At 45.2% G+C, this 13,921-nt stretch overlaps 1 protein-coding gene across 5 annotated transcripts in view; it reads left to right on the top strand.

The window, feature by feature from the left end:
• LOC123992988 (ubiquitin carboxyl-terminal hydrolase 2-like) overlaps nucleotides 1-13,921 on the top strand; it is a 43,425-nt gene that overhangs the window by 26,867 nt on the left and 2,637 nt on the right. For 2 of the 5 annotated variants that reach the window (XM_046294696.1, XM_046294697.1), the window contains exons 4-11: nucleotides 9,285-9,335; nucleotides 11,231-11,357; nucleotides 11,489-11,600; nucleotides 12,139-12,249; nucleotides 12,480-12,544; nucleotides 13,011-13,114; nucleotides 13,238-13,397; nucleotides 13,765-13,869. In XM_046294696.1, coding sequence (XP_046150652.1) covers nucleotides 9,285-9,335; nucleotides 11,231-11,357; nucleotides 11,489-11,600; nucleotides 12,139-12,249; nucleotides 12,480-12,544; nucleotides 13,011-13,114; nucleotides 13,238-13,397; nucleotides 13,765-13,869 — 835 coding nt within the window. Of the gene's footprint in view, nucleotides 1-4,941; nucleotides 5,517-9,284; nucleotides 9,336-11,230; nucleotides 11,358-11,488; nucleotides 11,601-12,138; nucleotides 12,250-12,479; nucleotides 12,545-13,010; nucleotides 13,115-13,237; nucleotides 13,398-13,764; nucleotides 13,870-13,921 lie in introns of those variants that run through there. The other 3 variants (XM_046294700.1, XM_046294699.1, XM_046294698.1) reach the window with 3 other exon arrangements.

Raw genomic sequence — 13,921 nt, 5'->3', positions numbered from 1 at the left:
AGCCTGGTGAGTAATGGAATGTGTTCCTTGGCTGTTTGTTGTGTACACATGCTAGGTCACAAGACTGAGCCGAGGACATACTGCTCTCTCTCTCTCTCTCTTTCCCATTTAGCCTACACATCACCTCAATGAAACCCAGTATGTACAACAATATACCTCTCCTCTTGACTCACATTCATGTTTTGATTATTTTATTGAACCTTTATTTATCAAGGTTAGTCTCATTGAGATCAAATGTATGTTTCAAAAGAGTCCTGGTTCAGACTAGACAGCAGTTGTAGGGGGAACAAATGTTTCAGACAAATATCAGACATAACAACTTACAGACCTAGACACCATAAACAGAATGTGGTCGTAGACGACACATACATTACGGCGACAGACGCAATGATCACGGCTTTTAATAAAGTTATTCCGGTACAATTTAGCTCAGATGAGCATGAGTCATGTCACAGCCAGCGATGCTTTTGGTAGGACATGTGGATTTTAATGTCAGATTCCTTCTAGATCAGAAGCACAATTACAGAGGAAGACATTTCGAAAGCCCAAAGGCTAAAGAAGTAGCTGTGGCAGCATGAAAGCAGTTTTGGTTCATTAACCCATAATCTATGGCAGTGTTGTTATATTTCAGTAGACCTATCTAGTAGATCATTTCATATGGAATCGAGGCAATAGTCTAGGTAGTCTATAGGTAGACAGGTCTCCTGGCAGCGGTCTGCTGTTCGCGCTAGGCCTAATGCTACTCTCTGCAGCCGTTATCCGACTCTGACTGAGGCTGACTTCACTTGATTGGCTGACGAGGTTTTAGACCCTCTTCATATCGTCTCCTGTCTACCAATCCCCTTTCTTAGCAGACCGCTGTTCTATGTGTGACTGGTATGGGGAAATGTCATTCTGATCTCCTCAAATGTAATAGGCAACATCATTGCAAATACAATTAGCTGTGTCGGGGACTCTGTACTTTTCTAATGCCTATGTCATTGGTTAGGTTTTAAGAGAGGTGGTGAACTTGAAATGGACCGATGGAATCTTAGCTGCATAAAGGCATCTGTATTTTCCCACTCCCTTTTTGAGTCCTAATGAATCTGGGTATTTTTAGACTTTGAGCAAGAGGGGTGAGCAACAAGATTGAGTGTTGAAGCCTGTAAACAAGCAAACATGTTTGTCTCTCATGAGGTGAGAGTTCAGAACTAACGGTGCTAAATGTTTATTACAGAGGGTGTCAAGTCAGCACTTTTCATTTTTATTGATTAACAGGAAATTGACAATGGTTTGTCAATTAATCCTATTTGTTCCATGTTCTACCCTACAATCTGTTTGTACCATGTTGTAAAACCTCACCTTTTGTACTTTTCACCTTTTGGTACTGAATGTAGCTCAAATATATTAGGCCTACCATATTCTCTTTCAGCAGAATTTTCACATTGCAGAGAAGGAGCTCTTCTTTACTAGGAATTTACAAAAAAAGGCTTGATCCTGATGTTTCTCCCCATCTACCACAACGAACAGAAGAGCCATACTGTAGGCATCACCGTTTGACCTTCAAAATAGCCTGAAAACCTCGTGCTGTGGCTGAGTTGCAGGTGTCAGAATTAAGTCTTCCTCTGTGAAGCTATCTACAGTTGAAGTCGGAAGTTTACATACACTTAGGTTGGAGTCATTAAAACTTGTTTTTCAACAACTCCACAAATGTCTTGTTAACAAACTGTAGTTTTGGAAAGTTGGTTAGGACATCTACTTTGTGCATGACACAAGTTATTTTTCCAGAAATTGTTTACAGACAGATTATTTAACTTACAATGCACTGTATCACAATTCCAGTGGGTCAGAAGTTTACATACACTAAGTTGACTGTACTTTTGAACAGCTTGGAAAACTCCGGAAAATGATGTCATGGCTTTAGAAGCTTCTGATAAGCTTATTGACATGATTTGAGTCAATTGGAGGTGTACCTGTGGATGTATTTCAAGGCCTACCATCAAACTCAGTGCATCGTTGCTTGACATCATGGGAAAATCAAAAGAAATCAGCCAAGACCACAGAAAACAAATGTAGACCTCAACAAGTCTGGTCCATCCTTGGGAGCAATGTCCAAACGCCTGAAGGTACCACGTTCATCTGCACAAACAATAGTACGCAAGTATAAACACCATGGGACCACACAGCCGTCATACTGCTCAGGAAGGAGACACGCTCTGTCTCCTAGAGATGAACGTACTTTGGTGAAAAAAAGTGCAAATCAATCCCAGAACAACAGCAAAGGACCTTGTGAAGATGCTGGAGGAAACGGGTACAAAAGTATCTATGTCCACAGTAAAACGAGTCCTACAGTGGGACAAAAAAGTATTTAGTCAGCCACCAATTGTGCAAGTTCTCCCACTTAAAAGATGAGAGGCCTGTAATTTATCATAGGTACACTTCAACTATGACAGACAAAATGAGAAAAAGAAATCCAGAAATTCACATTGTAGGATTTTTTATGAATTTATTTGCAAATTATGGTGGAAAATAAGTATTTGGTCACCTACAAACAAGCAAGATTTCTGGCTCTCACAGACCTGTAACTTCTTCTTTAAGAGGCTCCTCTGTCCTCCACTCGTTACCTGTATTAATGTCACCTGTTTGAACTTGTTATCGGTATAAAAGACACCTGTCCACAACCTCAAACAGTCACACTCCAAACTCCACTATGGCCAATACCAAAGAGCTGTCAAAGGACACCAGAAACTAAATTGTAGACCTGCACCAGGCTGGGAAGACGGAATCTGCAATAGGTAAGCAGCTTGGTTTGAAGAATGTCATATAGTCAGATGAAACCAAAATATAACTTTTTGGTAAAAACTCAACTTGTCGTGTTTGGTGGACAAAGAATGCTGAGTTGCATCCAAAGAACACCATACCTACTGTGAAGCATGGGGGTGGAAACATCATGCTTTGGGGCTGTTTTTCTGCAAAGGGACCAGGACGACTGATCCGTGTAAAGGAAAGAATGAATGGGGCCATGTATTGTGAGATTTTGAGTGAATTCCTTCCATCAGCAGGGGCATTGTAGATGAAACGTGGCTGGGTCTTTCAGCATGGCAATGATCCCAAACACACCGCCCGGGCAATGAAGGAGTGGCTTCGTAAGAAGCTTTTCAGTGTCCTAGAGTGGCCTAGCCTGTCTCCAAATCTCAACCACATAGAAAATCTTTGGAGGGAGTTGAAAGTCTGTGTTGCCCAGCAACAGCCCCAAAACATCACTGCTCTAGAGGAGATCTGCATGGAGGAATGGGCCGAAATACCAGCAACAGTGTGTGAAAACCTTGTGAAGACTTACAGAAAACGTTTGACCTCTGTCATTGCCAACAAAGGGTATATAACAAAATATTGAGATAAACTTTTGTTATTGACCAAATAGTTATTTTCCAACATATTTTGCAAATAAATTCATTAAAAATCCTACAATGTGATTTTCTGGATTTTTTTTCTAATTTTGTCTGTCATAGTTGAAGTGTACATATGATAAATTACAGGCCTCTCTCATCTTTTTAAGTGGGAGAACTTGCACAATTGGTGGCTGACTAAATAGTTTTTTGCCCCACTGTATATCGACATAACCTGAAAGGCCGCTCAGCAAGGAAGAATCCACTGCTCCAAAACCATCATAAAAAATCCAGACTACGGTTTTCAACTGCACATGGGGACAAATATCATACTTTTTGGAGAAATGTCCTCTGGTCTGGTGAAACAAAAATAGAACTGTTAGGTCATAATAACCATCGTTATGTTTGAAGGGAAAAGGGGGAGGCTTGCAAGCCAAAGAACACCATCCCAACTGTGAAGCACGAGGGTGGCAGCATCATGTTGTGGGGGGTGCTTTGCTGCAGTGGGGACTGGTGCACTTCACAAAATAGATGATATCATGAGGGAGGAAAATTGATGTGGATATATTAGAGCAAAATATCAAGACATCAGTCAGGAAGTTAAAGCTTGGTTGCAAATGGTCTTCCAAATGAACAATGACCCCAAGCATACTTCCAAAGTTGTGGCAAAATGACTTAAGGACAACAAAGTCAAAGTATTGGAGTGGCCATCACAAAGCCCTGACCTCAATCCTGTAGAATATTTGTGGGCAGAACTGAAAAGGCGTGTGTGAACAACGAGGCCTTACTAACCTGACTCAGTTACACCAGCTCTGTCAAGAGGAATGGACCAAAATTCACTCAACTTATTGTGGGAAGCTTGTGGAAGGATACCCGAAACGTTTGACCCAAGTTAAACAATTTAAAGGCAATGCTACCAAATACTAATTGAGTGTATGTAAACTTCTGACCCACTGGGAATATAATGAACGAAATAAAAGCTGAAAGAAATCATCCTCTCTACTATTATTCTGACATTTCACATTCTTAAAATAAAGTGGTGATCCTAATTTACCCAACACAGGGAATTTTTACTAGGATTAAATGTCAGGAATTGTGCAAAAATAGTTTAAATGTATTTGGCTATGGTATATGTAAACTTCCGACTTCAACTGTATGAAGAGATGTATTATTACAGCCATGGTCAATAGCCTAACAGATTATGAGCTTGTAGTACAGTAGTAATATACTGTACTCCTCTGAAATGTAGTCCTGCGTTGAATGAATGGGTCTCACGCTGAGTACCCCTTCAGAAAAGCCTTATTCGACCGTGAATGTGTTGTATCTCTGCTTGATGTATGGACAACGGGAATGAATGTTCCACGGGTGTCCTCGGAAGCACCATTCGAGTAATAAGCATAAGCGTAATTCGTAGAAATGTGAATGGACCACTCTGATGGTGTTTGACGTCGGAGAGGTTTGTGGCAGCGGCTGACGTCTGTCGAACTAAACCGAAAAGAGGCGTGTCTTCGGGGTTGTAAAAACGATGGAGAGGCAGTGGTCATTTACTTCTCAAACAGCCCGGTGATTAATACACTGCACGAGTGAAATTGTTTTGATTTGCGTATACTCAAGGTCTTCGATTTCTGAAATATATAGGGGAGAAAAAAGACCTTGCTCAGTCTGTTTTCATTGCGAAACTATTTCATTCATGTATTGTGTATGTGTTTTTTCATGATATCAGGAGTGTCAGTCTGGTATATATCGCTTGTAAATCGAGTGTAGATGAGATGAATGGCTCGGTTTTTCATGACAACCGCAAAAAGGAAACGAACAAGCTCGAGCAAAAATACCGATATATTCGTAACGTAGGCTACACTTTCATTCAAAGATCCTGCGACATAGAATATCAGGAGAACGATCGCAACTCCCGGTGAATCAAGAGCGCACCGGCTCTATCTGTCTGATACCGGCAGAGCATCAGAACACACCGGTAGCCGACTATATCAGACAGTCATCATGCCCAGCATGAGACAGTCATACACGGTGACCGTACCCGAAGAACCCCCGGCCTCGGTTTTCCCGTTCTTGAAGCAAGAGATGCGGCGGAAAAGCTCGAGCAGCTCCGTGCTGGTGTCAACCTTTGTAGGACTTCTCATTAATCAAGCCAAGGTAAAACATTTTAAAAAACAAGAGAGGATATATTGGCACCAAGATAAACTATCGAATGTTTGTCTGCGAATTAGTTACATTAATATATATGTGTTGTTAATCAATAAGGATCTAGGATTGATGTTGCGTTTCCTGGATGAAAAGCACTAGGGGTTCTTCTACACGGCATTGACAGCGATATAGCATTGCAGTCACTCCAGCAGTAGCCTAAACCCCGCTAAACCTCTGTGGAGGATCAGTATTCTGGCAGGTCATTAGACTAGTTATACAATCTCAAATTAATCTCACTCCATAGCAGGCCTTTGATACAGGCCTCGGCTATGTAATATAATGTATCAGAATATATTTAGAATGGGGTTTTGTATTCTTTTTTTTTTATTATGCAACATCTGTAATATCGTATGGGACAATATGTCCCACCCTCTCGCTATTTTCATCCATAATTCCATGTCCATAGAGAGAAACAAATCAAGGTACAATTGTTGGCCAAGGGGTCTATTTTCAGACTGATGTTGAAATCATCTGACAAGAGCTAATGGTGTTTATGGCTTTAGCAGTGACTGGATAACTCGTTGGTCAACAGTCACCCACTGTAGTCTAATGATTGACTATTTTATTACAACCTTCAACGTTGACACTTCATTGATCATCTTCAATAACCGGGGTTCCTCCTAGAGAGAGTGTATTGAACGTTTCGGGGAAACAAACGCAATAGAAGGAGCGGAGCGGCATGACTGAAAGCGCCTGGCTCCTATCTTTGGCTCCCAGGCTTCGCTCTCATGAGGCGAAAGCCTGTGGCAGACGCTAGTATCTGGCTATCACAATGAAGTTTTTTTTTCTTTTTTTTTTTCTTCTCGCTTGTCCCTCAAATGTTTTATCTATGGCTCATATTAGGTCTTGTGAGGCTTTTCTATAACCTGTTTTGGGAACGTGTTGCTATTGTTTCAGTGCATTATCTTGGTCTTGAATAGTCTTGAGAGACAAGTGGATGTAAATATCAATTGATTAAGCTGGCCCATGACTGGTCCATCCATGACTCATCCATGACTGGTCCATGACTGGTCAGTCACTCCATGTGAAGACAGTTGGTGGGTTGCTGTTGTTGTTGTCCCCCAGCAGGGGCTGGGCATAGGGAGGTAAGAACATGCTGTTCTCCATCTCCAGCAGCCATCAACACAACACAACCCCGCTGCCAGCTAATGATTATAGCGCATTCCATGGAGCAAGGTGGAACCGTGTCAGGCAGGCCAGGCCTATTCAACCCATTCAGGGCTCAACTTGTACCTGATTCATCATGAGGTAGTTCAGCTCGGTATCGATGTCAGTGATGGCCAAGGGCCACGGAACCCAAAACAGCAAAACAACAGATAACATTGAAATCAAATGTCTCGGATTGATAGTGTGGTGGCAGTAATCATGTTATGTGTAAATACATTCCGAGTGCAAGGCAATTCATTAATCAGTCTCTGTGTTACGTGAAAACTGGGCCCACGTTTGTATCTGTAGATGGAATGACTGTAGACGAGAGATTGGACTACTGTAGCTACAGTTTGAACCAAACACGGCCTACTACCGAATGGCCTCCATCATGGATTGGAGTAATGGATGTGGCTGGGCATGTTTTAACGCTCCACATAGCCTGGTCCTAGAAGTGTTCTGGCAAGACAGCATGGGACCTGCACGGCTAGCATTCAGACAGAGACTACAATATTGGTCCTTTTACACAGATATTCTTCATTTGTTGCTGTCACACAACGCAGGCTGGGAGCAGCACAGGGGCAGTATACAGGGATATTGAAGCTGGTAATGCTGCCTGTTCTGCAAATTTCACCGCAGGCAGCTCGGGGGGTTTGAACCGGCAACCTTTTTCCGATCACAAGGTGATTAGTGCACTGCTATGATGCAGTGGGCTTCTTGCATGTGCCGGGGCTTGTCACACCACTGTGAAGACTAAGTGTTCTATAACTAAGTTTATCCTCAAAGGTTAATGAATAAGACATTTTCATAATGGGGGACACGGATTCATCTGTTGCTAGTCCAAAGAAGAACACTGGTCGGTCAGTCAGTTCATCAGTAAGTCACACTAAAGCTCGTGCCAGATGTTGTGAGTGTGACCAAGTGCGTTTGTCATATTGTCCTCTAGCTTGTTCATGTAAAAATAGCGTTCTCTGGGAGAGAGGCTGTCAGGATGACTTCTGCAGTGACAGTCACACCGCTCTGACAGCAACCAGCCAATGGGGACGCGGCAGCCAGTTCTGAAGGAAAGGTGCTATTTTGGGCTCTGATGATATTACTCAGCAAAGTACGGCACATGGTGACGTTATGGGGCTCATTCTGGAAAACTCTTCTGGAGGTGAAAAGCGGTATGAGTTTGTTGTGAGCATTATCCCTTATGATCCTTGCCTTGCAGCGACCTAATAATCTGCCCTTCCTCCTGAAGTGTAGCCTACACTCGCACACTACTTGCCACAAATGTAAAAGCATTGGATTTGGGTGGGCTACAAAAGGAATCATACCAGTCAATTCCTTTCAAATGAAGGGAAGTGAACACAAGGGGGAAAATGAGATATATTGTCTCGGACAGTAGGAACCAACCCACTACAAGGAACTGACTGTATACCAATAACTGACAATAGGAAATGTTTTGTTCGTGTGGTCACGGACTAATAAATCACTTTATTTTACGTTGGAATTGAGAAAGAAGGATTTAGATAATCCTGAGTTAATTAAACTGTTGGATGGGTTTTTCTATCCTGTTGGGAAAGGGGGACAGATGGCGTTGGGTTTTTTATGTAATAGTAAAACGCTCACAGCCCGTCCCAAGTTTGTGTTCTCATAACTGGAACACACTGTCTGGTTGAACTCCCAGACACCAGGAGCACATGGGTGTGTGTCTGTTTTTCACTGTGTGTCCTGTGGTGATTGGTCACTCCTGCGCTCATGGGGAGAGACTAGGGAGGGAGGCTATATGAGCCAGCCCGGAACAGAACATGCAGGTGAGGGTTGCTGGAGAGCTTCAGTTAGGGTCACTTCAGTGTTATATTGAGGTCCACTGGATGCTGGATTGGGTTCCCTCTCCTGTGCCCCAGCAGCGCTGTGCTCTACATCAACCCATAAAAGCATAATTGTGTCAGGTTTTTGGCCTGTCTGACTCTGCGTGAACTGTACTCTACCTATCCCAGTCTCCCTTCCTCCCGGTCTAAATGTGGGGCCTGTATCATTGTGATGGGGCCTTGTGTTCACTTATGTTCAAAGTACGAGGCATAACACATTGCATTCCATATTAAAGAGATATGTACTTCATGTAAAGTTTTGTCCACAGTCATATTGGTGCTTTGGTAATTATTTCCATTACTACTCAATTATAAAACGACTGAACTTTATATAATTAAACTGCAGTGACGTCAGTCATGTTCTTTTCTACAAAGCCCTTATTCTACATTCGTAGACCGTTATCCACTTTTAAAGCCTTTTTAAAGATTTTTCAGTTGTGTCGGGAACGCTGCACATCTGAGGTGGTGCGTACGGTGTGATTCCCCCTGTATTGAAACAGGAACAGGCTAATGTTCGACAAAGAATATGTCCATCTTTACATCTTACAGCGTTTCTAGTCGCCTAACCTACAGTAGAACGGCCCCCGTTTTCCGAGCATGGGCCCCCCCATGTTTATCGCACACGTCCTTCCACCATAGGGCCATTTAGAGATCACATTCTCTCACGGGCTTTTGTCGTAAATGGTTTTCCTTGTCGTGTTCTTCTCCTCCCCAGAACTCCAAGAGCACCCAGGGCCTGGTGGGCCTACGGAACCTGGGAAATACCGTAAGTAGTGGCCTGGGTGTGCACACACACACACACACACACACACACACACACACACACACACACACACACACACACACACACACACACACACACACACACACACACACACACACACATATTTATACTATATTTAGGCCTCTATTCATGTGTGTTGTGTAATAAATGTGGAATATTGTCAGTGTACCGAAAAAGTAGTGTAATCCACATGTCCTATCCTCTGCCATCGGCTTAAGGGCTGTGTTTTGATATCACAAACACTTTCCCTTAGCTAATCTATTTCCATTAGCTGAGATGTGCCATGCCATCTCATGGCTCTACAAACAGGAGGAGGGGAGGGGACAGGGGAGGGGGCATGTGCCATGCCATCTCATGGCTCTACAAACAGGAGGAGGGGAGGGGACAGGGGAGGGGGCATGTGCCATGCCATCTCATGGCTCTACAAACAGGAGGAGGGGAGGGGACAGGGGAGGGGGCATGTGCCATGCCATCTCATGGCTCTACAAACAGGAGGAGGGGAGGGGACAGGGGAGGGGGCATGTGCCATGCCATCTCATGGCTCTACAAACAGGAGGAGGGGAGGGGACAGGGGAGGGGGCATGTGCCATGCCATCTCATGGCTCTACAAACAGGAGGAGGGGAGGGGACAGGGGAGGGGGCATGTGCCATGCCATCTCATGTCTTTACAAACAGGAGGAGGGGACAGGGGAGGGGGCATGTGCCATGCCATCTCATGTCTTTACAAACAGGAGGGGAGGGGACAGGGGAGGGGGCATGTGCCATGCCATCTCATGGCTCTACAAACAGGAGGGGAGGGGACAGGGGAGGGGGCATGTGCCATGCCATCTCATGGCTCTACAAACAGGAGGGGAGGGGACAGGGGAGGGGGCATGTGCCATGCCATCTCATGGCTCTACAAACAGGAGGGGAGGGGACAGGGGAGGGGGCATGTGCCATGCCATCTCATGGCTCTACAAACAGGAGGGGAGGGGACAGGGGAGGGGGCATGTGCCATGCCATCTCATGGCTCTACAAACAGGAGGGGAGGGGACAGGGGAGGGGGGCATGTGCCATGCCATCTCATGGCTCTACAAACAGGAGGGGAGGGGACAGGGGGCATGTGCCATGCCATCTCATGGCTCTACAAACAGGAGGGGAGGGGACAGGGGAGGGGGGCATGTGCCATGCCATCTCATGGCTCTACAAACAGGAGGGGAGGGGACAGGGGAGGGGGGCATTTGCCAGGCAACAGGGAGACGGATGGGTCCCAAAATAAACTGTCTACTTGCACAGTAACCTTATCAGAGTGTTTCTGCTGCACTCTGCACCGGCTGGGGGACTTGACCGTCTCTCACCCTCTCTATCCCTGCTACCTTTCATTCACTCAACCGCTCTTCCTTGTTTTCCCCATGCTAGCATGTGTAACATGTGATGTTAATTGTTCATTTAACTAGGCAAGTCAGTTAAGAACAAATTCTTATTTACAATGACGGCCTAGGAATAGTGGGTTAACTGCCTTGTCCAGGGGCAGAGTGACAGATTTTTACCTTGTCAGCTCGGGGATTCGATCTAGCTCGGGGATTCGATCTAGCAACCTTGCGGTTACTGTCCCAACGCTCTAACCACTAGGCTACCTGCCACTCCATGCGTGCATGTATGTAACAAACAAATATCTAAAAATAACTTCAGCAGACACGATTTCACCTCTGCACATTTGTCTTCAACATTGAAACCGTAATTGTCAAATTATTGTGTATGCAGGAATTTAAAAAAAAATATATATTTCTCAACAATCTCGATATTGAAGCTGTAACTTTCTGCACCACAAACAGCATGGTAGTGTGTGTGTTTAACCCTCTTCTAAAGACTGTGTGTGTGTGTGTGTGTCTCTACAGTGCTTCATGAACTCCATCCTGCAGTGTCTCAGCAACACGCACAACCTCCGGGACTACTGTCTGCACAACTCCCACCGACGCGACCTTAACAAAAACAGCCGCACCAACACTGGGGCCCTCATGGAGGGTGAGACAGCTAGCCTAAGTCCCCTGCTGTCAGTGAATGCTGAACATAGTATTTACCAGCCAGTCCCCCATTTTACAACGTCTACCCCTATTCCAAGGGAATCTGATCTATCTTCCTGGTTGTGCTTCTAGAATTTGCCAAGCTCCTCCAGACCATGTGGACGTCCTCGAGCAGCGAGGCGGTCGGCCCCTCAGAGTTCAAAACTCAGATCCAGAGATATGCCCCCCGATTTGTGGGATACAAGTATGTGTTGTTCCTCAACTAGCTATTCACCAAGGCTACCTGTGATATGGCACCCTATTCCCCATGTAGTGCACTACTTTTGACCAGAGCCCTATGGCACCCTATTCCCTATATAGTGCACTACTTTTGACAACAGCAGAGCCCTATGGGTCTTAGTGTAACGTGTGCACTTTATACAGATGTAGGATCTTAATTTGAGCCAGTTTGCTACAGCAGGAGAATAATTCTGCCGCAACAGGAAATGTGAATTATTGTGTGGATTATAATTAACAGACATGTTTGTAGAGGTTGATACATTTTTCGTAAGGGAAAATCAAGTCAGAAATGTCAAAGTGGAAATGACAAAACTTCAGAAGCGTTTTTAAAACTTCAAATGCATGAAAGTTTGACATTTCCTAAGATCCTACATCTGTAGGGAATAGGTTGCCATTTCAGAGGCACTCCGAATCCAACACCTTTTGTATCAGTAATGGTATTGTAGATGATTTTCCAGTGCGTAACAAAAATGTGTTTTGTCTGTCCGTGTCCATCCCTCCAGCCAACAGGACGCCCAGGAGTTCCTGCGCTTCCTGCTGGACGGGCTGCACAACGAGGTAAACCGGGTCACGGTGCGGCCGCGGGGCAGCTCGGAGGACTTTGACCACCTGCCGTGAGTGTCTCCTGCTCTTTCTCTCTCCGTGAACGACCGTGGGACTGCGGTCAAGAGAATGTTAACTGGGAGAGTAGGACAAAGCCAGGGCTGCAGCATGTCCCATATTATTAGTACGCATCAGTGGGTGTGGAGGCGTGACGCCTCGTGGGTTTACACGAGGGGAGGGCGTGGGAGCAGTGAGCATGAATACTGACACACCCTCTCCTGTCCGGTCGTCCCTCCCACAGTGACCGAGAGAAAGGGGATAGAATGTGGAGCAAGTACCTGGAGAGAGAGGACAGCAAAGTAGTGGGTAAGGGCACGCATCAACACCCACAGGGGTTGAGTAACGCTTCTGTGCTGTTAATAAATTGTGTTTCCTGGTCATGTGTCGTCTGTTGATGTAGTGCGTGTGTGCGCAGGTTGGCATTTATTGTCATTAATCTTTCCCTGGGGGCAGCTCTGCAGAGTGGTCACTAGCTGGCACTGCCACAAAGTCAAATTAATCTTAACCACATCACTAACCTTGATGCCTAACCTTAAATGAAGACCAAAAAGCTACTTTTTGTTATCATACATTTTTATGATATAACTAGGCAATTTTGACTTTGCAGCTGGCCCATCTAGCGGAAATTGCTCAGTTTTGCCTTCAGGGCAAGATTCATGGCAAGCAACACCAATCTGCCGTGCATGCATGTGTGTCTGTCTGTGTCTGAGTGTGTGCGTGTGTGTGTGTGTGAGGGGGTAGTAATGGTCCCTTTCTGCCCTGCCCTCCACAGACCTGTTTGTGGGTCAGCTGAAGAGCTCGTTGACATGCAGCACATGTGGCTACTGCTCCACTGTCTTTGACCCCTTCTGGGATCTCTCTCTACCCATCGCCAAGGTCAGTGTCGACAATGCACACCAGCTTCTTCCCCACAGTGTTGCACATTCACCGTTCACCAGACCCACATACAGTCCGAGCGTTTTTATGTCGCCTAAATGTGCCCTGTGTCTATGTGTCAAGAAGGGCTACGGAGAAGTTAGTCTGATGGACTGCGTGAGTCTCTTCACCAAAGAGGATGTGCTCGACGGAGATGAAAAACCAACGTGCTACAGGTGTAAAGCCAGAAGACGATGCACAAAGAAGTTCACTGTACAGAAATTCCCCAAGATCTTAGTGCTTCGTATCCTTTCTCAAGCCGCTCATATTTGTGGGCTCTGTTGGTCTGATAGTACTCTATCCCATTAGATGTTATATAGGAGAGAGGAGTTGGCTAACGCCTGGTCCCAGATCTGTATATAATGTGCTTATGCCAACACGTCATGCATGAGACAATTGTAGTCCGAGGAGTTGGTTATGGTTCAACTAAAACACACAGACCTGGGACCAGCCTAGAAGTGCTCTCTGTTACTATAGAGGCTTGCCTATGTGTTAATGTATGTATGTCAACCTTCATGTGAAACCCACCCAAGGTTCCATACCCCGTCTCTGTGTATTTACAGACACTTCCTCCCTGCACTGTTTTGTCCTTTACCCACCTACGTGTCCAGATCTGAAACGCTTCTCTGAAGCGCGGAGAACCAGCAAACTGTCCACATTTGTCAACTTCCCCATGGAGAAACTGGACCTCAGGGAGTTTGCCTCGGAAAACAGCAGTGAGTACCATCGTCTGTCAGGTAGAATCGTCCGTCGAGGTACCACAGTGGC

This window comes from Oncorhynchus gorbuscha, linkage group LG13 (genome assembly GCF_021184085.1).
Source record: "Oncorhynchus gorbuscha isolate QuinsamMale2020 ecotype Even-year linkage group LG13, OgorEven_v1.0, whole genome shotgun sequence".
NCBI lineage: Eukaryota > Metazoa > Chordata > Actinopteri > Salmoniformes > Salmonidae > Oncorhynchus > Oncorhynchus gorbuscha.
Note: the sequence above shows the minus strand (reverse complement) of the source record. Positions and strands in the feature narration are given on the sequence as shown.